Source organism: Chlamydotis macqueenii, chromosome 1, assembly GCF_036417535.1.
Source record: "Chlamydotis macqueenii isolate bChlMac1 chromosome 1, bChlMac1.mat, whole genome shotgun sequence".
Taxonomy (NCBI): Eukaryota; Metazoa; Chordata; class Aves; order Otidiformes; family Otididae; genus Chlamydotis; species Chlamydotis macqueenii.
In genome coordinates, this window is record NC_141556.1 from 213852017 (window position 1) to 213877519 (window position 25503).

Here is a 25503-nt window from a genome sequence, read left to right on the forward strand (position 1 = left end):
GGAGGAGCTCTGGCCAACCTGGAGGTGTTTGACTTCCTCTCAACCGTGCAAAGTTCAGAGGTGTCTCCATCCCAGACCCCAGCTCTGTCCTCACAGGAGAAGGTGCATTTATTTGTGAGAATAAGGCAGTGAGAGCAAATGACCTCCCTCTTTGCAGAGCCTCCTAGCATGGGGTGGTGGAGAAGACCTCTCAAAGGTGGCTACAAAGTGTGAAGGCCCACCTTGGAACCCTCCATCACAAGACCTCCTCATGCCCTAAGCCCTGGGATTTCCTCTCTGCAAAGACCCACAGATGTAGGTCCCAAAATCTCTTTTCCCAACCTGCTTAACCAGCTGACGGATGAGGTCCCCTGCACCTTGACCACCTCCCAAACACCCCCCACTTTCCTTCTGCTGAAGTTGGGGATGAAACTGGAGCCTAAGACACCAGCCATGCCAGGATCCCCGCACTCCGCACAGCTCCTCAAGGATTCCCGAGCAGAGAAAAGCAATGAGCGGAAACGACGCTGAGTCCTCAAGGCGTGTCGGAGTGTGCCAGCGGCAAGAGGAGAGGAAGCCTGCGAAGATGATATATGTGCTGGGGGGAGGAGAAGCTCAGCAACCCTTTCCTCCCCTGCTGATGCCTGCAGGGCTCTAGGAAAACAGCCTGGAGAGGAAAATGACGTGAAGCACGCTTCTTCAGAAATGCTGAGCCATGGGAATGGCAGGTCAGCTCCCACTTGGAGCAAAGCCAAGGTTTTTTTTTTCCGGAATTCCCATCAAAGCCAAGGTTTCCCGACACTCTCATGGAGCCCCATCAGAACGGCTGCTTTGGACTCGTAGGCTGTTGCTGGGACCTCATCACTTCCAGAGGGAAATTTGGGGCTGGATGTCCAGAAACATGGGCCTGGGACCCATCGTGGCCATGGGGGTTAGACCAGTTTCTCCAACGCAGAGGTCCAGCAGCAAGACTTGTCTTCTTCTCTTGGGGTTTTTACCCCAGGTAGCTGCACCCATTCAACTGCGGTGAACGTGGATTGTACCAAGAGGATGGATGGTTGCACCAAGAGGGCGGAGGGGACCATCAGAGTGGACCTCAAGAGACAAGACCTTTTCCACCAAACGCCTTCTTTGCCAAAAAATGTGGGGACTCAAAGGCAGGTGCTGGGACAGCAGATGTCTGTGGGTGAGCCTGGGGTGGCCATCTTCTCTGACCTGGTTAAAAAAGAGAAAGTTGCCATCAAATGTCACCTCCTGATGAGCAAGCTCTACCAGGTCCACCGCCCTGTCAGGAGGACATGAGAAATTAACTTCATTTCCTTTAGAAGTAATGAAATTTTTTCATGCAAGACATCTGTCTGGTCAGCCACGGCAGAGCCCGAGGCAGAAGGGACCCAACCAACGTCCCCGGTACGTCTGGGTTGGAGGAGAACCTGAAAGCCCTGTAGGACCCTCCCCATGGGGACCTCCAGCGTCTGGTGATGGGGACATCCCTGCCCTGAGGCTTTCGCAAAGCATCAGCATTTGAAAAATGCTGCTTTTCACCTCCGACAAGAGTTTTGCCTCCATTTGAGGAGCACTGTCCCGGTTGCTTCCCCGGCCTCGATGTTTTTGCCACGGATTAATTCAATCGCTGAGACTCCAGGAGGAACCCAGGCTGTTCCCCTTCCCTGATTATTTTTCCCAATGACCTTCATCTGCCTTCAGCATGGATAAAAAGGGGCATTAAAAAGATGCCTTGCTTGAAATCTCTTTTTTTATCCTCGCTGCTGCCTCCGAATTTCCTTCTCAGCTCCCAAAATGTTGAGTTTTGGGGGGTTCCCATTTTTTCCAGGTGCTGAAGGGCTGGGCTCCAGGCTACAGGTTTGGCTGCTGGGCTCAGCGGAGGCGGCTGGGGCTGGCAGGCAGCCAGGAGCCTCGATTTTCTTTTCTTTTTTTTTTTTTCTTTTGTTTTTAACACTCCCTCCACTATTTACAGTGTCCCCACAGTGGGACAGCTGGCTACGAGGCGTTCACCTTGGGGACCTGCAAGGACATCCGCCGTGCCAAGAGGGAGGAGGACACCAGCTTCCTTTCGCCAGCTCGGAGCTTGGCCTGAAGACTGAGGCAGAACTGGAGGCAGGCTAAGCGCTCTTGTTCGTGGCTCATCGGAGAAATGAGTTGTGTCCGTTCTCAGCTGCATTCCCCAGATGCTCGCGGAAAGCCCTGGGCTCCCCATTGCAGGCCGCTGGGCTTGTTTGCACAAGATGTGTTTTCGGCTCTACTCTGGGGAAAACTCCTTTTTCCCCCTCTTTCCGTCTCCCCGTGGCGGCTGACGGAGCGGGAAATTTCACAAGGGCACCGAGCCATCGCCAACCCAGCCCCGCAAGCCCGGGCAGCCCCAGGATGAGGGTAACGGCTCCAGCCTGGCTGTGGTTGCAAATATTCCTGGCTGCTCCTGCCAGAGCCCATCTCCCCCGTGGCCTCGCTGCCCGGCTTGGCCGTGGGCTCGCGCCAGGATCAATGAAAAGCCGACGTCGTCCGACGTAACGTCGGCGCCGGTGGGATCCAGATGGGTTGCGGCATCTCGTTCCACCTCCCCATCCCGCACCGTGCAGCCGAACCCTTGCCCAAAATTCCTCGCCAACTCCAGGGGTGCATCGCTCAACGCAGGGACGCCAGGGAACCCCCCCACATGGCCGCCCGTCATCCGGGCGATGCCGATCGGCACCTTCCATCCCCTCCACCTCTAGCAAGACCCATCACAAACCCGTAAAAAGGAAAGAGGGAGAATAATTTGGGAGGGCAAACTGGGTTACCAGGGAAAGGCAGGATCGAGCCGGCCGTCCCGCATAATCCCGGCATCCCCGAGCTGTTTATGCAGCGGCATTTTTGTACTCGACGCGTTCCCCCAGGGTTTTTTTTCTCTTTTTCTTTATTGCTCTTTAATAGCCCTGCTCAGGAAGCGGAGCGGTTTGACCCCCTGGTTAATGAGTACCAAAGCCACCCACCCCTTCGAGACCCCGACACCCAGTAGCTCCCAGTCTCTGGGACAACCCAGCTATCAACCCGTATGAGCATCCCACCCTGGAAACCCCACTTTTGAAGATGTTTGAATCCCCCCCCCGCCCTTAATCCAGATGTTTGCCCATGACCATGAGATCTGTTCCAGATGTTTTCGTCACAACCCCTTCCAGTCCAGCTGTTGTCACCCCCCAGTCCAGCTGTTTCCCCACCCCCAGCCCCAATCCAGCTGTGACCCTTCCCGCAGGTGCCGGAGCGGGGCGGAGCTGGGCGGCCCCGGGGCGGAGCGGGGCCGGGCGACGGGGAGGGCAGCGGGGGTGGCCGCGGGTGCGGAGCGCTGCTGCCGGTCCGGTGCATCCCGCTACCGGTAAGTGTCGCGTACGGGGCGGCGGGGGACGGGACGGGAACAACCGGACCAGGACTGGATGGGGCCCGAGAGGGTCGCAGGGAACCGGGGAAGATGGGGCTGGACCGGGCAGGATGAGACCCTTGAGGGTCGCAGGGAACCGGGCAGGATGGGACCCAACTAGATCAGACCAAACCGGGCAGGATAGGACCCGAGAGGGTCGCAGGGAACCGGGCAGGATGGGGCTGGGCTGGGCAGGATGGGACCCAAAAGGATCAGACCAAACTGGGCAGGATGGGACCCATGAGGGTCAGACCAGATCGGGCAGGATGGGACCCAGCAGGATCACATGCAACCGGGTAGGATGGGACCTGAGAAGGTCGCAGGGAACTGGGCAGGATGGGGCTGGACTGGGTAGGGTGGTACCTGAGAAGGTCAAACCAAACTGGGCAGAATGGGACCCAGGAGGTTCAGACCAAACTGGGCACGAGGGGGCTGGACGGGGCAGGATGGGATCCGAGAGGGTGGTGGGGAATTGGGCAAGATGGGGCTAGACCAGACAGAATGGGACCCAACTGGATCAAACCAGACTGGGTAGGATGGGACCCTTGAGGGTGACAGGGAACCGGGCAGGATGGGGCTGGACTGGGCAAGGTGGGACCCGAGAGAGTCAAACCAAACTGGGCAGGATGGGACCCGAGAGGGTCACAGGGAATCTGGCAGCATGGGGCTGGACTGGGCAGGATGGGACCCGAGAGGGTCATAGGGAATTGGGCAGGATGGGTCTGAACCGGGCAGAATGGGATCCAACAGGATGAGACCAGACCAACAGGTCCCAACAGGATGAGACCCTTGAGCGTCCCACAGAACCGGGCAGGATGGGACCTGAGAGGGTCAGACTAAACTGGGCAGGATGGAGCCAAACTGGGGAGGATGGAACCCAAGAGGGTCGGACGGAAGGGAGCAGGATGGGGCAGAACTGGAGAAGATGACCAGGCTTGGGGGTTGTCCCAAAGCCACCGCAAATGGGAGCTACGGGGCTTTGCTTTTCGGGAGGTTGCACCGCTGAGTAGGGCTGAAAAAAAATCAGTGGGGTGGGTTCACCCCCAGTGCCTCACCTTCCCCGATCCTGGGATGCGCCCGCATCTCCCAGAGCATCCGTGGAGTGTCCTCAAATTATCTTGAGAGAAACTGGTCTTCCCTGGCGTCTCCAAAATAGGCGAACATGTGGCTGCATACGTGTTGCTGAGACCAGGCCAACTCGTTGCACCTTCCCTGTCCCATTTCCAGCAGGCAAGCGCTTGCCCCGGTTGCTCAGAGCATTCCCGGGGTGTCGGTTTGTTTTAGAGATGGGGCACGGAAGCGTGGGGAGGTGGAGGAAGCCACCTGAGGACATCAGCGCCAGAGCCACCCTGTGCCCTGTCCCCACGGGTCCACGTTGCGCACCCAAAAATGCCACTTTGGCCCAATTTGGCCACATCATGATCCTGTCACGCTTCAAGTTCCCTTAAAACACCCAACCCTTGACCCCCAACCGGGGGGCAGGTGGCACATGTCCATGGGCACCGGAAGATGTTTTGGGACCGGGCAGGGATGCGTTTGGGGACAGGGACGTTGCAGCTTGGGCCAAGCGACACGCGGGGCGGAAGCGTCGGGCGCTTCATCCGCTTTGAAATCTGCTGAGCTGGGGCTTTCACTTCCATCTCCACCATCCCAACTGCTGCCTGACAAAGCCACCGAGATGTCCTCACCACGCTCTCTTCCCAGGGCAGGAGCCAGCGATTATTTTTAATCTCTTCCGCCTCTGGGCGCAGAGCAACCCCGCTTCTCCTTCTTAACCCCACTCCTCCTTCCCAAGCACCTTAAATCCCCGGGATAAGGGGGACCCCAGCCTACAGAGCACCCTAATACCGCTGCACCCCTTTTTTTCCCCCCCTTCAAGTCTCATTTCAGGATGCATTTCGCCCGGTGCCCATCACCGTGGCGTCAGGGCACCCGTTTCCGCCCTCCCCCCCCCGCCCCGCAAGTCTCAATTCGCAACGGTTTTCTCCTGGCGCCCATCACCATGGCGTCGAGGCACCGCAATCGGGTCCCCATAATCCCGTGATGTCCGGTTTTAGGGAACATTGAGCACGGAGGGCGCCCACGCCGTCACCCCAAAGGCTGGCAGGGATTCCTGTGATTTTTTTTTTTTGGGGGGGGAAAAGGGATTTTTTTGGATAATCAGCCAAGCCAAGGGCACAACAGCGTGACGAGGCCGAACGTCTCGTTGCGGTTTCGTTAATTGGGAACAGCAGCAATTTCTAGGAGACGGCAGGCTGCGATTGCGGGGTTACGGGCGGTTGCAGGCAGCGGAGTGGGGATTCTCCAGTGTCTAATAGAAAGGTTGTGCTCGGCGCATCCCGCAGCTGGGTTTTTCCAGGGATCAGGGTAGATTTTTCCTCCTGTCCTCTGGCTTCCCCATCCCACCTAGCCCAGCAGCTCTGGGGTTCAGTGCCCCATTCCCCTCTTGCAAAGAGGTGGGTTTTTTGCTCATTTGCCCTTTTTTTGGGGGGGTGAGGTCCCTCATTTTTTTGGTTGCTCATCGTATTTTTGGCTCGGCTCTGTCTGCAGCTGCCCTCTGCCACCGATGGCCTCTGTAGCCTTGGGCATGTCCCTTAGCAATGCCCCACAAACACCTCTTTAGGGGGTGTTTTGGGGAGAAAATCTGTTAAAATGGGGCATGAGCCACCCTGATTTGCTTCAAACCCAGTGCCCGTGCCTCAGTTTCCCTTCTGTGGCTGTGAAGAACAGGGCAACCGGAGCATCTTCCCTCTCTTGGTGCCACCATCCAGGGTGCCCTCCCTGTCCCCAGCATCAGCTCCAGATGCCCACACTTGGAAGGAGCCAAAAATGGGGAAAAAGACCCAAAAATGGGGGGAAAGTCCCCAAAATGGGTGAAAAGTCCCAAAAATGGGGGAAAAGACCCCACAATTCGTGGGTCTGGTGACACAGCTGGTGGCCTCAACCGACCACATCCTGGCATCCCTGAGCCAGGTCTGGGGCGCGTCCCCCGCCCCAGTGGCATCTGCCAGCTCGGGACGTCCGTTGGTATCTGGGTACGGCTCTTTTGGGGGGGCAATGTGGCTGTGCACGCGTGTAGGGCGTGTGCATGGGGGTGTGCACACGTGTGTCCGTATGCGTGCACACACGTGTATAGGGGACCCGTGTGTGTGTAGGGGATGGGGACGTATGGGCGTGGTGTGGAGCCGTGATGGCGCTGGCGCAGGCTGTGCCGGGCCGTGCCATGCCATGCCATGCAGCGCGGTGCCCTGCATGTGGTGCCATGCAGCGCCATGCCATGCAGCGCGGTGCCCACCCTGCCATGCTGTGCCATGCTGTGTGGTGCCCACAGTACCGTGCCGTGCAGTGCCCACAGTGCCATGCCATGCAGCACTGTGGCCACCCTGCCATGCTGTGCCATGCCATGCAGTGCCATGCCATGCCTGCGCAGTGCCCACCCTGCCACGCCACGCGGTGCCCACGGTGCCACGCCATGCTGCGCGGTGCCCATCCTGCTGTGCAGTGCCACGCAGTGCTGTGCCATGCCACGCGGTGCCCACGGTGCCATGCCATGCTGCGCGGTGCCCATCCTGCTGTGCAGTGCCACGCAGTGCTGTGCCATGCCACGCGGTGCCCACGGTGCCATGCCATGCTGCGCGGTGCCCATCCTGCTGTGCAGTGCCACGCAGTGCTGTGCCATGCCACGCGGTGCCCACGGTGCCATGCCATGCTGCGCGGTGCCCATCCTGCTGTGCAGTGCCACGCAGTGCTGTGCCATGCCACGCGGTGCCCACGGTGCCACGCCATGCTGCGCGGCGCCCACCCTGCCACCCGGGTTTCTGTTCCCGTCGCCCGCGGGGTGCTGCTGCTGGGTGGAAAGGGGAAGTGTTGCTCAACGGGGGGAGGGCAGCACCCCGGGGCCGCAGATGCGACCGGGCGCTGGGCAGAGCGGTGGGTGCCAGCACCCTGTGGCACCCCCCCAGCACCCCATGACACCCCAGCAGGTAAGACATTCTCCCAAACCCCCCAGGACCCCCCCACCCCTTTTTCCAGCCCCCTTGTCCCCAGTGTCACGCCGAGCGCACGTGAGACGGCAAAGGCTCCTGTGGGTACCCGGGGGGGGGCTGGCATGGATGCTGCCCTGGCCTGGGGGGTCCCAGGCGAATTTTTGGAGGGGGGGATCCCAGGGGTTAGGGCAGTTTGGCTTGGGGGTGGCAGAGGTGGGTGCTGGGACTACCTGGAGCTGGGTGCAAGGGGGCACAGCGGGGGGGGATCAGTGGGGTACCAGGGGGTAGGAGGGTTATGCAGGAGCAGGGAGAGTGGGGGGCACGGATCTACAAGCCTGGAGCACCCCCAAAATGGGGAAGCCTTGTGTGTCCCCCTCAACATTTTCTGGGGTTGGTAAATCCTCAAATGGGGCCACCACGGTGGCACAAGCTCTAGGGGTGGCCCCTGGACCCATGTGTCCCCCCTCTGCCCCATGCACCCCACTTCCCTTCCCTGCCTCAGTTTCCCTTCCGGGCATCGCTCACCCCATTTCCAGGCAAGCTGGTCCCTGCCGGGCGTTGGGGCAGCCGCCGGGGCAAGCGAGGGTGAGTGGGTGCTGGCCCCGTGCCACCGGCCGGGGTTACGGGCAGGTCTGCCGGGGCGACGGAGGAAGCAGGAGGAGGAAGGAGAAGCGGCTCCAGCCGCGTCTCCAAGCTGCTGCAACCCAGGAGCGTGTAGCGCCCATGGGTGGCGTGGAGAGGGGTTCGGCCGAGCGACGTGGCTGGGTCAAGGGGTGTCTTTGGGCTGTAGGACCACGTCTTTCACGCTCATCTCAGCCTCTCAGAAAAAGTGGTGGCATCTTCTCCAGCTCTTGCAGCCCAGAGGCCACGTGGATGGGCTCTCTGAGCCCACAAGACCCAAAAACTCTGGGACCAGAGCGTCACCAGTAATCATGCAATGTCTGTGGCTCGTGCTGGGCTCTGTGCAGGTGGCATCTCCCGAACGTCAGGGGATGTCACCCACTCGGGTGAGCGGCCGTAGGGTTTTGGCACCCCCTGCAGAGGAGCAGGAAGCCGTGCCGGTGGCCACAATTTCCTCTCTGGGCCTTGTGCAAACTTTTCTGTGGGGTGTCAGTGGAAGAGGAGCTGAGAGCATCGCCACCACGGTGTCCCATGTGTCACCACCCCGTACAGTCTCACTCTCTTCACCTTCGCTTCCCTCTAAATCTATCACTCTGGTTTAGAAACACAGGAGGGTTTGGGTGGGAAGGGACCTTCAAAGCCCACCCAGTCCAACCCCCCTGCCAGGAGCAGGGACATCTCCAACCACATCAGGTTGCTCAGAGCCCCGGCCAACCTGGCCTGGAATGTTTCCAGGGATGGGGCATCCACCGCCTCTCTGGGCAACCTGGGACAGTGTCCCACCACCCTCAGCGTAAAAAATTTCTTCCTAATATCCAATCTGAATCCGCCTCCCTCTATTTTGAAACCATGACCCCTCGTCCTGTCCCAGCAGGCCCTGCTGAAGAGTCTCTCCCCACCTTTCCTGCAGCCCCCTTTGGGCACTGGGAGCCGCTCTCAGCTCTCCCCGGAGCCTCCTCTTCTCCAGGCTGAACAGCCCCAGCTCTCTCAGCCTGGCCTCACAGCAGAGCTGCTCCAGCCCTCTCAGCATCTGCGTGGCCTCCTCTGGACCCTCTCCAGCAGCTCCACGTCCTTCTGCTGTTGGGGGCTCCAGAGCTGGACGCAGCGCTGCAGGGGGGTCTCCCCAGAGCGGAGCAGAGGGGCAGAATCCCCTCCCTCGCCCTGCTGCCCACGCTGTGGGGGTGCAGCCCAGGGTGCCGTTGGTTTCTGGGCTGTGAGCGCACGTTGCCGGCTCGTGTTGAGCTTCTCACCCACCAGCACCCCCAAGTCCTTCTCCTCAGGGCTGCTCTCCATCCCTTCATCCCCCAGCCTGTACAGATACTGATGGTTGCCCCAGACCAGAAGAACAGGGCTGTGGGGTTGAACACACCATTCCACGTTCATCCTGCTAAGGTGTATGTGGCACCACGTGGCCAAGACACCAACTGTCCCCTTTGTCATTCACAGGTGCTACCAAGGAGCCACACCAGCAGAGAGGACACCAGAAGTGGGGACCGCCACCATGGCCAACTTGACGGCCCCCATGGGGCCCGGGAGGAACTCGTGCACCTTCCATGAGGAGTTCAAGCAGGTTCTGCTGCCCCTGGTGTACTCGGTGGTGTTCATGGTGGGGTTGCCCTTGAACGCTGTGGTCATCGGGCAGATCTGGGTGGCCCGTAAGGCGCTCAGCCGCACCATGATCTACATGCTGAACCTGGCCACGGCTGATCTGCTCTACGTCTGCTCCCTCCCACTCCTCATCTACAACTACACCCAGAAGGATTATTGGCCTTTTGGGGACTTCACCTGCAAATTCGTCCGCTTCCAGTTTTACACCAACCTACACGGCAGCATCCTCTTCCTCACCTGCATCAGCGTCCAGCGGTACCTGGGCATCTGCCACCCCTTGGCCTCGTGGCACAAGAAGAAAGGGAAGAAGCTGACGTGGCTGGTGTGCGCTGCAGTTTGGTTCATCGTCATCGCCCAGTGCCTGCCCACCTTCCTCTTCGCTTCCACTGGCACCCAAAGGAACCGCACAGTTTGCTACGACCTGAGCCCACCGGATCGCTCCGCTGCCTACTTCCCGTACGGCATCATCCTCACCATCACCGGCTTCCTGCTGCCCTTTGTGGCCATCCTCGCCTGCTACTGCAGCATGGCCCGGATCCTGTGCCAGAAGGATGAGCTGATAGGCTTGGCGGTGCACAAGAGGAAGGACAAAGCCGTGCGTATGGTCATCATCGTGGTCATCGTCTTCTCCATCAGCTTCTTCCCCTTCCACCTCACCAAGACCATCTACCTGATTGTCCGTTCCTCGCCCGGCCTGCCCTGCCCAACTCTGCAGACGTTTGCCATCGCCTACAAGTGCACGCGTCCCTTTGCCAGCATGAACAGCGTCCTTGACCCCATCCTCTTCTACTTCACCCAACGCAAGTTTCGGGAGAGCACCCGTTACCTCCTTGACAAGATGAGCTCCAAGTGGCGACATGACCATTGCATTGCCTACGGCTCCTAGGTGAGGATGAGGGCCACCTTGGTGTTACCAGGACCAGACATGGAGCAATTTTGGCTTTAAGCTCCACAGAGTGGAGATGGCTTCAGCTGGGGGTGTGCTGGAGGACAGGAGGACGGCATGTCCCAAGCTTTCAGCACTTCCATCCCATCTCCAGCCTGCAGCGGCACAGTATTAACCCCATCACGGCGCAGATCCAGTATCCCCTCCCTGGCTCGGTTGCTCAGGTTGAGCAGCTTAGCGCCATGTTTCCTTGGTGGCCCAGCCACTGATGCAATAAAAACCACTGGTGGGACCATGGACAACATGGTGGGACTGTGGAGAACATGGTCTCTGGCTCAGGGCGAGCTGCTGGGAGGCAATTTCTCCCCCTTGTAATCTAAAGTTTCCCTGATGGGGCCATGAGAGGGCTGGGGAGGGTTTGGTTCAGCTCAAACCTGTCTGTGGAAGATGGGGTTGTGTAGTTCTCCAGCTCAAGATCAATGTCATGGACGTTTTTGGTGGTAATACTGGGACATGTCTATCCCCAGGTCCCTAGAATAGGACCAGACCAGTAAGAGACATGGGCCTACTGTTACCACTGGTGCTGCAAAATGGTGGGAGAGCACCCTTGACCAGATTGGGAGCTGGCAGGGGGGACTAGGACACCCATGCTGGATTTCCCACCCAAGCATTGGCCATGGCCTGGGTTAGATGCAAGCCAGCGCTGTTTTCATCTACCTGGGGACCTTCAGCATCATCCAAGTCCAGCATCCTCAGCACCCCGCTGTCACCTCCTAACCAGGATCCACCAAAATCAGAGCCGGCACACCCGGACACGACGCCAGGAGTTGGGAATCCCACGCCACACCGAGCTACTCAATGTCCTTGGCCACGTCCCACCATTGGCTTGGCCTCTCCACTGCCACCACGTCGGGTCGGGGCTTGAGCTTGGCTCCCCGTAGCCTCCGGCAAGGAGGGATTCGCTTAGGCGGCGCGGGGTGGATGTACCACTGATCGCTCTGCGAGTCTTCTTGAACATATAGGATCTGTAGAATAAACCTCCCGCCCTTTTTCAGGTGGATATGCACACAGATACCTAAAAATTTCACTGCATTTCTCGCAGGTTGTCTACGTGTAATAATCGCATCTCAGTTGATTTAATTAATTCGCTTCAATTCTCCGGAGGTGAGCATTTCTCCTGCACACGACTTCCTCCCAACTTGCTCCCCACAAGCACGCGGTCATCTTCCTCGAGTACCCAGCCACCCAGGGACCTCACCAGCATCCCCATTGGTGGTCCCAATGGGGTTCCTTGCTGTCGCGAGGATGAGGAAAGTGCCTAGGATTGGGTCTTGGACGATGCTTGAAGATCTCAGCATCACGGTGGGCTGGAATGGAGAGCAATCCCGCAACAGTGCTAGCTCAAACCGCCTGGTTTTATAGGAGTGGTGGCCGTGTCTTGGTGGAGAGGACCATGCGTGGTGCCCACAGCTTTGAGTTGGAGCACAGAAAGCAACGGAGGCAGCAGAACGAGCCCCAGAGTTTCTCTTGGCTGGAGCTCATCTGTGCCAAAATCTCCTCCAATGTATTTCTGGGGTCCTGCAATGGAAGGGCGAAATGTCGGGGGGCTGCAAGAGTGATGGCTGGTGGGACAACCCCAGCACGGTGTCCCCAACTCTTCCCAGACAAAAGGGAGGTGACAGGGTGGGAGATACCAGGCCACACCATCCAGACCCAGGAGAGGGCGCAAAATATTCAGATTTGGAGAAATCCAGCTCGGTCTACGGGTGCCCACTCGGCTGCAGGGAGGGATGGAGGAGCCCTGCTTCAGCACACTGCCCGGCCAAAATTTAAGCACAAAAAAAGCTTTGAGGGGGAAAAAATAAGCAGCTCCCAGAAAGTCTGGTGGTGGCTGCAGGGACAATGTGGGCTTTGGCAGTGACATCCAGCGGCCTCAGGACACCTGGGTGAGGTCCTTGATGGTGGAATCACAAATTTGGGGTTTTTTAAGATTAGGAGGCACATGGAGCTCACTAATTTCTGCACTTTGCATCTGACCATGTCCTGGGACCTTGTCGGTACCACCAGGCCCCAAAGCCATGATGATGGGCACAACAGGGCACCTTAGCGATGAGGTGGGTGCTTCAAAACATCTCCTCTTGCAAGCTGCTCAACACCGGCAGCCTGAGGACCAGCTCCTACGGCACCGAGAGCGGCCGAAAGGCACAGCTCTTCCCAAAATCCCATCTCTAACACCAGGTGACCATGGGGGCATCATGGGGACATCGTCCTTATGACCAGGAGACACCCAGCCCTGGGGGAACCAGGGAGGAGGGTGGAGGGAGGGAAGGAAGAGCTGGGAAAGGAATATCTGCTGGGGTGGTGTGTCTCATAGCATCGCCAGAGGCTTTTTTTACATCCTGAAAAATGCATTTATGGAGGGCATTGGATTTTTTTTTAATCACCACCAGGTTTTTTGTGCCCCTGGAACAGAGCCAGCAACGTCCTTCACGTGGCCAGGACACCTCTCCAGCCCCATCCAGCTCACCCAGCAACCACCCTCCAGCCACCTCCATTTTTTTCGCATCCCCAGTGATAAATCTGTTGTCTTGGGGGAAAAGGGGGGTACGAGCTGCAAATAGCAAGCGTTGACAAGCAATGCTAAAAAACCCCGAGAAAGTCTGTTCGCGGGGCGGTGTGTCGCTGAAGCTCTTCGCAAGTTGGGAACAAGGTGTTCTGCCTTCCTGGAGATGAATCACAGAATCGCAGGAGGGTTTGGGTTGGAAGGGACCTTCAAAGCCCACCCAGCCCAACCCCCCTGCAAGGAGCAGGGACATCTCCAACCACATCAGGTTGCTCAGAGCTCCGGCCAACCTGGCCTGGAATGTTTCCAGGGATGGGGCATCCACCGCCTCTCTGGGCAACCTGGGACGGTGTCCCACCACCCTCACAGTGAAGAATTTCTTTCCAATATTTGATCTACATCCACCCTCTTCCAGTTTAAACCATTACCTCTTGTCCTATCACTACATGTGCTTGTCAAAAGTCTCTCTTCAGTTTTCTTCAGTTGCAAATGCAGAAATCCACAGTGGAAGGAAAGGATCTGTTGGTGGCACCCAAATTTTTGCTTACTCAGCCTGTTTTCCCCTAAAAAAAAATCCCCCAAAAACCCCTAAAAAAAAAAAAAACAAAAAAAACCCCCCAAACCTGGGAAGAAGCGGAGGGAAGGGATGAAGGATGGGGTGGGGGGTGAAGGGTGGGGAGGGGGTGAAGGGTGGGGTGGGGGGGGGAGGGTGGGGAGGGGGTGAAGGATGTGAGGGGGGGTGAGCCATGCGGGAGGGGATAAAGGATGAGGAGACTGGGGTGAAGGATGTGGGGGGGGTGAAAGATGCGGGGAGGGGGGTGAACGGTGGGGAGAGGGTGAAGGATGTGGGAGGGGTGAAGGATGCGGAGGGGGTGGAGGATGAGGAGGGGGTGAAGGACGCAGAGAGGGGGTGAAGGAGGTGGAGAGGGGGGTGAAAAAAGAGGAGAGGGGGGTGAAGTATGAGGAGGGGGGTGAAGTATGTGGGGGGGTGAAGGATGAGGAGGGGGTGAAGGATGCGGGGGGGGTTAAGGATAGGGAGGGGGTGAAGGATGGAGGGGCTGAAGGATGGGGAGGTCGTGAAGGATGGGGAGGGGGTGAAGGACGCAGGGAGGGGGGTAAAGGATGAGGAGAGTGAAGTGAAGGATGGGGGGAATGAAGGACAAGGAGGGGTTAAAGGATGCGGGGGGGTGAAGAATAAGGAGGGGTTAAAGGATGCGGGGGGGGGGGGGTGAAGGATGAGGGGGGGTGAAGGATGCGAGGGGGACGAGGGGCGCTCCTGCTTGCCCTGAGAGCGGGAGGGCAGCCGTGCAGATGCCTTCTTCTCCCCACCCCCCCCCCCCACCCCCCCAAAAAGAAAAAAGAAGAGAAAAAAAAAAAAAAAAGGGCAAAGTCTCCAACCATCCCCCTCTGCGGGAGGAAGCCACGCCCCCGGGGAGGAAAGTTTATTTGAATGCAACAAATAAAAAAGCAGGAGGAGGAAAAGCCAAAAAAAAAAAAGGGGGAGGGATGTTGGGGCGTGGGGGGGGGGGGAGAGAAAACAAAGCGGGAGGGATGAAGCCCGGCGGCCCGGAGGAGGAGCGGGGCCGGGCGGTGCCTGCGGCGGGGCCGGGGCCGGGGCCGGGGGGCGGAGGCGGCGGCGGCGGGGAGGGGGGGGGGGCAGACAATGGCGGAGGGGGGCAGCGGTCGGGGGGTAGCGGCGGGTCGGTGGCTGCTGCCCGCCTCCTCCCCGCCTTCCTCCTCCTCCTCCTCCTCCTCCTCCTCCTCCTTCTTCTTCCCGGGTAGGAAAGTTTCAGCGTCGATCGCGGAGCAACAACCGGGCCGGGTTTTTAGCAGCCTGGCCCCGTCGGTACGGCAGCTTTCCCTTCGTTTTACCGAGCCGACGGGCCCGGTTCATGCCGGGGTTCAATCACCGTCTCCGGTTCTTCCACCCTCATCGTCATCGCCGTCGTCGTCGTCGTCGCCGGGCCCGGGTTTAAACGCGGAGCCGCCGCGTTGGCCCAGCGTCCCGGCGATGCGGAAACTCTTCGGCGAAAGCTACCGGCAACCTCCAGTTGGAAGCGGGAATGGAAAAGGGAATGGGATCGGAATGGGAAACCAAACGGGGAATAGGAACGGGAACGATCGGGGAGCTCCGCCGCCGCCGCCGCCCCGCAGCCGTGTCCCGCACCCGGCTCTCCGTTCTCCCTTCGGAGTTCCGCCGGAGCCCGGCCCGCATTCCTGGCATAACTCGGCTCGACCGCAACCACCCTCCTCCTCCCCGTCACCCCGTTCCAACGGCGAAGATGAAACGGCGGCGTCTCCCTCTCCCCGCGCTTCGTCGGGCAGCGAAGGCGAAGGGCAAACCAGCGCCCACCGTCACCGCGTCGCCCGGAAGAAGAAGAAGGAGAGTGGTGGTTGGGAGAGCCCGGCGGATGGCGGCGATGTCGAGGCTGAAGGCTGCGGGAGGGTGGTCCCCCGGCATCCCATGCCCGTGGTGGCCCGTGTCTCCAAGGTGAACATCCTGCCCTTCGGCAGCCCCAGCGGGTCGCGGAGCAGCAGTCGTTATTCCAGCACGGAGACGCTGAAGGAGGAGGAACAGTTTGGGATCTGTTGGCCCAACCAAGGACGAACTCTCCAGGCGGGTTACGGCGTCTATCGATCACCCAGTTTCGGGACGAGCGATGGCCTGGCCTGGGGACAGCCGGCAGTCCGCGTCCGTCCCAAGCTGCCGCAGGGCACGGCCAAGGCAAAACCGGACTTTGGGAGTGAGAGCCTGCACCAGCCTGGGCTGGACGCGGAGCGAGCCAAGCACCGCAAGTCCTTGTCCAACCCTGACATCGCCACCGAGACCCTGACGCTCCTCAGTTTCCTCAAATCAGACCTCTCAGAGCTGAAAGTGAAGAAGAAAGGGGTAAGGATCGGCCTTGATGCGGGCTCCGACGGCTGCTCCGGCATCGCCAGCCCCTCCTCGGGCAGCCACGGTACCGCTCAGTCCCCCAGCCGCTGGGCGCCGGGCGAGCGGCCAACGCTCAAGGACCTGACGGCTACTTTGCGTCGCGCCAAGTCCTTCACCTGCTCCGAAAAATCAGGGACGCGGCGGCTTTTCCTACAGAGCACCATGAAGCAGAGCTCCTCCGAGCTCCTCCTGGCCACTGCTGACAGCCAGGACCACGTGGCTTCAGATGGGGGACGGCGGGGGGATGAGGATGCTCTCCCCGTGGTCATCCAGGACCAGTACATCCAGGAGGCGAGGCAGGTCTTTGAGAATATCAACAGGATGGGTTCCCAGCAGGACTATGGCTTCACGGCCGAGCAGAAGGACAGCGGAGGTGTGGAGGGCGCCGAGGTGGTGGCAGCGACAGGGACAACGGACGTGACCCTTCGGGGACGGACAGAGAGCACACGGTGTTTGAAGGAAGTGGAGTCAGAGGAGAACCTCGCTCGCAGGAAATCCGTGGAGGAGCTATCGGGTCACGAGTCAAGCGTGACAGACGAGGGCATCGTCACGGAACCGGAGCCCGTGGGAATGCCCTTCCAAGACCTGCATGAAGCCGTGGACACCTGGACGCTGCCCAGTGCCGGGCCAGCAGCCGGTGACACCGAAACGCCACTGCCCGCTCACCCGGCAGCAGTGGCTGAAGACGTCCCAGCTGGCAAATCCGAGACACCGAGCACCCCTGGCAGCTTGCGCCGCCGCCGTAAGTTCCCCTCAGTGGGTACCAATGGGATGGAGGGTGGCAGCGAAGGTGGCACTGAGCCCTACCGCTCCCTGAGTGACCCCATGCCCCACCGGAGATGCTCGGTGGCGGAGGAGGCGAAGAATTTCTCCGTCGACAGCAACCTCCTGGGCTCGCTGAGCACCAAGGCGGGCATCCCCCAACCCACCGCCATGGCGGGCAGCGCGGGCAGCGCCGGCAGCGACCTGTCGCTCGGCAGCGATGGGCCGCGGGACTACAGCAGCCTCATCCGAACCATCGTCAGCCAGCCCGGCGCCATGGCTAACCTCATTGATGAGAAGGGCAACGGCAAGACCATCAAGAAGAAGTCATTGAGCGATCCCAGCCGCCGCAGTGAGCTGCCAGCTGGCGCTTTCGAAGGCCCCGGTGAGGCCATCAGCGAGCTGGAGCCCAGCATCCCACCGTCCAGCAGCGAGCCCATCCTCTCGGCACAACCAGCAGCGCCGGGCACCAGCCGCGGCTATGGCTTTGACCCCAAGTTGGCTGATGTTTTGTCCCCTCGCATCGCCCGGCGCAGCTCCAAGAAGCGCTCCAACCGCGCAGCTCATCAGGAAAACCAACCGCCGCCGGCACCTACCGTCCTCGCCAAGAGCCGCCCGGCCACCAAGCATGTCCGTCACACCAGCGAGCCCGCCACCTTTGTCCCCATCACCGTCTCCGAGCCACTCGTCCCCTCCGGCCACCACAGCCACCTCCCTGCGCCAGCTGCCAGCCGCTCACCCGGCAAATCCTTCCCAACCCTCCAACCCCCTTCGCTGGAGGATGTCACCAAGCGGTACATGCTGGCCCTCAACTCAGGTGACACATCCCCCGGTCCTGGGGATGGACCCCGCTCTCCGCCCACCGCCCCACCGCCTCGGCTACCCCGGTGCCCGCGACCGCCCGACGAACATGGCCCCAGGACCAAGCCGCAGGTGGTAAGTGCCCATCCATCCTAAAAACGCCTTTGTTTCACGGGGTACATGACCCCTCCAAAGCTCTGGTGGCTTTGAGGTGGCGTGTGCCTCGTTGGGGACAAATTCCCACCCGCGGATGTGCTGCCGGATGGCCAAGAGCCTTCCCATCCCTTTCCGGTGGTTGCAAAGGGATGAGCTCTTGTTTGTAGGAGCAACTCCCCCAATAAAAAGATCATTTTTGGGTGGGAAGAAGCAGCTTTCGGGTTAAGTAGCACCAAATTTTGGTGGAAGATTATTTTTTATGTATAGAAATTATATGCTATATTTATATATGGCATCTCCAGGTCCTGGTTAACGGGTGTGTTCTTGGCCAGCCCTGAGATGCTGAACCAAAAATTGTCTTTTCCTTGGCGGGGAAGGCTTAAATGGTCCTTGTGCTTGGAATTCCCCGTGTCATACCCCTTATCGAGCAAATTGGCATATTCCCCCCCCAAAAATCGCCATCCCTCCACCTGGGATGATGGGCTTTGCCATGCCGGCAACGTGGGAAAAAGTGAGAAAAATATACTTGTGCGTGCACTGAATATTTTATCGGTGGGTAAAGTTTTCTCCTGTCCGTGGGAGGATAAGCACTGCGTGGGGGATGCAAAGGCGGTCTGCTTGTCCCGAAGCGCGGCCGTGTGCTTTGGGGTCTTTCCCAGGGTGGGTTTTCGGCATCGCCGGCCCTTCAATTGTTGTTTGAAGGTGGACTTGGGTTCCCATCTGTCCGGTTATTTGTACTGGGGAGCTCTTGAAAGCGCCACCTCCTCCTGCGACGCAGCAGCGCCGGCACCCACGGGCTTTTAATAGCTCTGGGCGAAGCCCAGAAATACCCGTTCCCGCGGGGGCCGAGCCGAGAGCTTGCGGGAACGGGGCTGGCAGGGCTCTCTCGCCCCGCTTTGATGCCGATTTAAGAGGACGGGCTGGACCGTTCCCTTCCAACAGCCGCCTGCAGCCAAGCGTGAAGTCCCTGGCGCCGAGCCCGGCGGTGTAACCCTTGCTGGCCGGGGTAGAGCTGCGCGGAGCAGGGGGAGTTTTCCTTTGCATGCACTCGAAATCCAGATCCTTGCGGCATCATTCCCCCAAGGTGTTCTCCTGGTGTCCAGCATCCCTACAGCATCAGGTCCCTTAAATATTCTCTTGAGGTCGGTCATCCCTGCAGCATCATCCCCCTCCCAAGATGTTCTCCTAGTATCCAGTATTCCTGCAGCATCATCCCCCCAAAATTTCTCTTGGGGTCTATCACCTCTGCATCATCATCCCCTCAAGATGTTCTCTTGGGATCCAGCATTCCCATCGCCTCATTCCCTCAAGATGTTCTGGTGTCCAGCATCTCTACAACATCATGCCCCTAAAATATTCTTTTGGGGTCGGTCATCCCTACAGCCTCATCCCACCAAGATATTCTCTTGGGGTTGGTCATCCCTGCAGTGTCACTCCCCCCAAGATGTTCTCCTGGGATCCAGCACCCTGCAGCATCATTCCCCCACAATACTTTCTTGGGGTCCAACATCCCCACAGCGTAATTCCCCCAAGATGTTCTCTTGGGGTCCAGCATCCCTACGGCATCATCCCACCTAGATATTCTCCTGGGATCTGGCACCCCTGCAGCATCATCCCCCCCAGGATATTCTCTTGGGGTCAACCATCCCTACAGCATCGTGCCCCTAAAATATTCTCTAGGGTCAGTCACCCCTGCAGCATCATCCCCCACGAGATGTTCTCTTGGGGTCGGTCATCCCCACAGTATCATCCCCCCAAGATATTCACTTGGGGTCCAGCATTCCCACAGCATCTTTTCCCCAAGATACTCTCCTGGTGTCCAGCATCCCTACAGCATCATCCCTCCCAAGATATTCTCCTGGGGTCAGCCATCCCTCCAGCATCATTCCCCAAGATGTTCTCCTGGTGTCCACCATCCCTACAGCATCATCCCCCCTAAGATATTCTCTTGCGGTCCAGCATTCCTACAGCATCTTTTCCCCAAGATGTTCTCCTGGTGTCCAGCATCCCTGCAGCATCATTGCCCCAAGATATTCTCCTGGGGACCTCTGCCCCCCATCCAGCTCCTTCTCTGGCTGTTGTCCCCATTGCCAGAGAACAGCCGTTGGTGGCCGAGAGTGGGGAGCTCTTGGCTCCGGCATAAACTATCCTTGGAAATAGTTTTGGGTGAATTTTGCAGCTTTTTTTTGCCCATGTACCGGTTTAGAGTGAGGTGCTTGTCATCTCTGATCTCGGGGTGACAAGTGCTATTGGAGCACCAAGCATTATAATTAAGCGGGGTAACGAGGAACCTCCCGGGGCTGCGGCTGGTGGCACCTCAGGGACGTCAGCAGGTCCCCGACGTGAGGCGCTGCACCCGGCGGTGTTTTCTTTATAAAGAAATGTCTCCTACTAAATTATTAATATTATAAGTTTACATAATATGTGGCTTTTATTCATCATTTATGAAGAGAGATTTATTTTTCGGGAAGCTCCCTGTGGTGCTCCAGGGATGGTGCTCGCCCCACGATGGTCCCAGTATCAGGGATGCTCTGCTGACCCCCCCCAACCCCAGTTGCTTTGAGATCATTTTGGGTGGATTTTTGCCAACTCCAGCACCGGGCTTGGCAACTGGGAGCCCGGTTTGGCCGAGCATCGCCATGGGGACATGGACCACCTCCCAGGGCCGGACCCTGGGGATGCTGCTGCTCCTCACCTTGCTTGAACCCGCCGGCCTCGGCGCCGAGGGTGCGAATTTTCCCTTTTAAGGGCAACGCCGCAGCTGTATCTTCAAATCTCTCTCCTGCCTTTGAATTTCTTTGTGCTGCAGCCATAACATAACTGAAACCAGGATTTTTTTTTTTTTTTTATTTCTCTTTTTGATTTATTATATAGCGGAGCTGGGATGTTTTATTTCAGATGGCACCAGCCGGGGCTGGGGGGGGCGGAGGGGGACCGAGCCCTGCAAGGGAGTTGCTTTAATTATAGGCGAGAGCATCGAGGACCGGATATAACTTGGCACCAGCACGGCTGGCTGGGAGCGGAGATTTACATGCTCCCCGACCAACGGTGAAGAAATAAGCTTTATTTTTCATTTATTTAATTTTTTTTCCCCCCTCCTTAACTCAATGGAAAGGGCTGGTGTCACAAGGTCGGTCCTCTGCTCGGGGAAGCGGTCGTCACTGCGTGGGGTTTTCGGGGTGTCGTGGCATCCATACCGCATCACGGTGATGGTCCGTCCATCCTGGTGTCCGTCTCCAGTAGATGATGCTGGGAAGGGATTAATAATGGGGTTCCCAAGTCTTTTGGGGACCATCATCCCTGCAGCATCGTTCCCCCAAAATATTATTTTGGAGTCCAGCATCCCTGCAGCATCGTTCCCCCAAAATATCATTTTGGGGTTCAGCATCCCTGCAGCATCATTCCCCCAAGATGTTCTCCTGGTGTCCAGCATCCCTGTAGCATCATTCCCCCAAAATATTTATTTGGGATCCAGCATCCCTGCAGCATCATTCCCCCAAAATATCATTTTGGGATCCAGCATCCCCGTAGCATCATCCCACCAAAATATTCTCCTGGGGTCCAGCATCCCTGCAGCATCGTTCCCCCAAAATATTTATTTGGGTAGCAGCATCCCTGTAGCGTCGTCCCGCAATGTATTTTCCCAGCCCCCATGGTTTGGGGGTGGCTTTGATGGAGGTAAGCGCTGCCGTGCAGGCATTTTGCTGGATCCGACCGCCCGACGTGTCCCGGCTGGAAGAGGTAACGTGCTGTTCTCCCTCGGCGGCAGGACTGTTTGTCCTGGGCGCTTGCCAGCGATCCTCTGTGGGACCGGAGCCGGCCAAGCCGTCCTGGGTGCAGAAGAGCTCCTTCACCCTGTGTCTGATGCCGGCCACGAGATTTTTAATTCCCCAGGAGCCGTTAGCAGCACGTCCCGCTCCGGAGCACGGTGGGGGGGCCGCGGGAAGAAAGGATGATTTCAAGAAAGGAAGGAAAGAAAAAAAAAAACAACCCCAAAAACTCGAGACAGAGAAGTTTTTCTGCCTCCAGCATCCCATGAGCCGCTGGGATGGGCAGGACACGAGCGCACACCCATGCACACGCGTGTGCAGCAGCCTGGCACCGAGCAAGGGCGGATTTGGGGTGGATTTGGGATCCCAGCGGAGGTATGAGCGGATGCCAGGCTGGCAACCCCTTGCATCTTTCTTTTCGCCGTGGCTGCATCCAGGCCAGGGTGGAAAATTAGGTACGTTCACTGCCACGCTCTGTTTGTTGATTTAGCAGCGGTTCGGATTAAACAGGAAAATATTGATTTAAATATAGCACCTCGCGGGAGCGCAGCAGTCGTGGGAACGTGGCCCCCCCGGCGCCCCAGCCGCTGCCTTCCCCACCTGCCGCTCCCCGAGCGGGGCGGCCGCACCCCGAAAAAAATCATCGGGGGTGGAGAGGGATTCCCGCAGGGGAAACATCAGGGTCACGTTCCCAGGGACGCTTGCGTAAAAACCCTCCCGTCCCTCCCGTGCGTCCTCCCTCCGAGCTCGTGGTTCGTCCTCCAGAAGCTTGTCCTCGCTTCGGGGACGGCTCGGGGGCCGGATCCGTGCGCCCGCCAACGTTTGGCATCTTTGGACCTATTTATCCTCCCGTTCCCTTTCCTTAAATCTCCACGGAAAGCAGGTTTTGGACCGTGGCTGGGAGTTCTCTCGTTTTTTGGCGTTACTGGAAATCTATAATTAAAGCCATGGCAGGGGGAGGATGGGGACGGTAAATCCTGGATTTCCCGGTGCCTGCGCCGATGGTTTGCCTGGTTTTTACTCCCCTGGCTCCGTCGTGCTCGGTGAAACTGGGAGGGGGGAAACTGAGGCACGCAGGCGGCCCCCGCTGCCCTTCGGAGGGAGGTTGGAGGTGAGATGGCATCGGGGGGACCCGCAGGTGACGCGACCTGTCAGCGGCACGGACCGACGCTGGGACCACCGGCACGGGGCCGAGCGACACACCTCGGGGGGTGAACCAGCCCAAATCTCTGCAACTCTGCCCGTTTTTGCCCCTTCCCTTCCCCAGTGCCAGGATTTTGAACGCCCTTGTGCGACGCAGATGATGTCTGGTCCCTTTTGAGCCCGAACGCCCCAGGGTAGCACCCCACGGGCAGAGGGTGGCTCTGCGACGGTGACCGTGGGGCACGATCCGGCCCCGGAGCGAGAGGGTTAGCGCCAGGCTGAGCTCGGGGACGGGGGTTGGCCTTGGCCCGCAGCCGCCTGGCCCAAAGGTCAGGCTCTTGGCAGGACGCCGGGGCTGCGGTGAGGGTGGGAGGCCGGGATGGGTTCGGCGCGAGCTTCGCTTCCAGCCTGCGGAGAGACCCCCGGTCCTGCGCGGGTGCTGGGGTGCACGGGGAGGTCCCTGGGCCAGGGGTGCCCATGCAGGGGTGCGTGGAGAGGTCCCTGGCGCAGGGCTGTATGTGCAAGAGCGCATGGAGAGGTCCCTAGTGCAAGGGTGCACGTGCAGGGGTGCATGAGGAGTCCCCGGTGCCGGTGTGCACGTGCAGCGGTGCAGGGGGATGTCCCAGTGCCAGGGTACTGGTGCATGGGTGCACGTGCAGGGGTGCATGAGGGGGTCCCCGGTGCCGGTGTGCACGTGCAGCGGTGCAGGGGGATGTCCCAGTGCCAGGGTACTGGTGCAAGGGTGCACGTGCAGGGGTGCATGAGGGGGTCCCCGGTGCTGGTGTGCACGTGCAGCGGTGCAGGGGGATGTCCCAGTGCCGGGGTACTGGTGCATGGGTGCACGTGCAGGGGTGCATGAGGAGTCCCCGGTGCCGGTGTGCACGTGCAGCGGTGCAGGGGGATGTCCCGGTGCAAGGGTGCACGTGCAGGGGTGCATGAGGGGGTCCCCGGTGCTGGTGTGCACGTGCAGTGGTGCAGGGGGATGTCCCAGTGCCGGGGTACTGGTGCAAGGGTGCACGTGCAGGGGTGCATGAGGAGTCCCCGGTGCTGGTGTGCATGTGCAGCGGTGCAGGGGGATGTCCCAGTGCCAGGGTGCTGGTGCAAGGGTGCAGGGGTGCATGAGGAGTCCCCAGTGCAGGGGTACATATGCAGAGGTGTGTGGAGAGGTTCCTGGTGCAGGGGTGCACGGAGAAGTCCCTGGTGCAGGGATGCCCATGCAGAGGTGCATGGGGAGCTCCCTGGTGCCAGGGTCCTGGTGCAAGGGAGCGCGTGCGAGGGGACGCAGGGTGCTGCTGTCATGTGCATCCCCGCACAGGGAGGTCTGCGGCACTGGCATGCACGAGGACATCCTTGCTGCAGGGGTGCCCACTCAAGGGTGCATAGGAAGGTACCTCGCGCTGGGGTGCACGTGCAGGAGGGGTGCACAGAGAGGTCTGTGGTTGCAGGGGCGCGCGAGGAGATCCGTGGTGCTGGGGTGTACATGCAGGGGTGCGCAGAGAAGGCTTTGGTGCTGGTGTGCGTGTGCAGGGGTGCAGGGAGAGGTCCCTGGTGCCGGCATACTGGCGCAAGGGTGCACATGCACGGGGAGATCCCTGGTGCTGCTGTCCGTGTGCATCCCTGTGCAGGGAAACCTCTGGTGCTGGCATGCACGCGCATCCCCTGAAGGTCTGTAGCGTTGGGCTGCACGAGGAGGTCCCTGGTGCTGGGGTGCAGGGGTGCAAGGATAGATCCGGGGCGCTCAGCGCGCAGCGGTGCACGGAGACATGGGTGCTGCCGCAGCGCGCACGCGGCGATGCAGGGGGATGGCGCAGGGCCGCACCCTCACGCCGTGCGCGTTGCACAAGCTGCTCTGCGTTTCCCGGCAGCCTGCCCGGATCTCGGATCTGCTCTTGCAGGACGGCATCTCCGAGGTGTGCGCGCGTTGGTAGCCTCCTGCCAAACTCGGCTGGGATGGAGGCTCAGAGCTTCCCGGTCTCGTTGCCGCAGCGTTAGTCCGTCCCTGCAAGGGTTATGGGATGGAGAGCCGTTCCCAGGGATGTTTCCCAAGCGGGAGGTTTCCCACAGATGCCGACCCCGATGTGACGGGAGGCACTGGAGAGGTGACGCGCCGAGGTCTCCGCTTGCTGTGGCTTTGTCGCTGAGCTCCGTCGCCCGTCCGGCGCGGGCAGGTCCTGATGGGGCAGTTCCCGCAGCCTGGGAGCCGCAGCAGGGATTTCTCCTAAATTCAGGGTGGAGAAGGTGGTGCTGTTGCAGGAGGGAAGATGCGGTGGGGCAGCACTGGGGTTTGGTCTGTGAAGTTTCTTCCCCTTCTCCCAGGGCTTTCCCCTGGAAAGCAGGGGAAGACACTCCCTTCCTCCCTTCCTTCCTTCCATGCATCCATCCATCCATCTCTAGCCACCAATCTCCGTCCACCCATCCACCTCCATCCCTCTCCACCCATCTCCATCTGTCTCCTCCCATTTTCACCCATCTCCATCCATCTCCTCCCATCTCCATCTCCTCTCATCTCCATCCATCTCCACCCCTCCATCTCCATACATCCATCTGTCCGTCCATCCATCCATCTCCTCCCATCTCCACCCATCTCCTCCCTTCTCCATCCATCTCCATCTGTCTCCTCCCTTCTCCATCCATCTCCATCCATATCCCGCCATCTCCATCCCTCTCCATCCCTCTCCTCCCATCTCCATCCAGCTCCTCCCATCTCCATCCAGCTCCATCGCTCTCCATCCATCTCCATCCCTCTCCATCCATCTCCTTCCATCTCCATCCATCTCCTCCCATCTCCATCCCTCTCCATCCATCTCCTCCCATCTCCATCCATCTCCTCCCATCTCCATCCAGCTCCATCCCTCTCCTCCCACCTCCATCCATCTCCCCC

General features: G+C 59.5%; 2 protein-coding genes across 3 annotated transcripts in view; both read left to right on the plus strand.

Moving 5' to 3' along the window:
* The first annotated feature begins 3311 nt into the window (after window positions 1-3311).
* Window positions 3312-11564, plus strand: P2RY6 (pyrimidinergic receptor P2Y6). 2 transcript variants are annotated; one of them, XM_086739768.1, is made up of 2 exons: window positions 3312-3349; window positions 9445-11564. In XM_086739768.1, the coding sequence occupies exon 2, from the start codon at window positions 9500-9502 to the stop codon at window positions 10490-10492; it is 993 nt and encodes a 330-aa protein (XP_086595894.1). In that variant the 5' UTR covers window positions 3312-3349; window positions 9445-9499; the 3' UTR covers window positions 10493-11564. The 2 variants fall into 2 exon arrangements, with proteins under 2 accessions (XP_086595894.1, XP_086595893.1); XM_086739767.1 differs by lacking the exon at window positions 3312-3349 and adding an exon at window positions 7319-7374.
* A 3154-nt stretch (window positions 11565-14718) lies between these two features.
* The window catches only part of ARHGEF17 (Rho guanine nucleotide exchange factor 17), a 36914-nt gene continuing 26129 nt past the window's right edge, over window positions 14719-25503 (plus strand). Inside the window, exon 1 of the mRNA XM_086739765.1 lies at window positions 14719-17688. Coding sequence (XP_086595891.1) covers window positions 14719-17688 — 2970 coding nt within the window. The remainder of the gene's footprint in view (window positions 17689-25503) is intronic.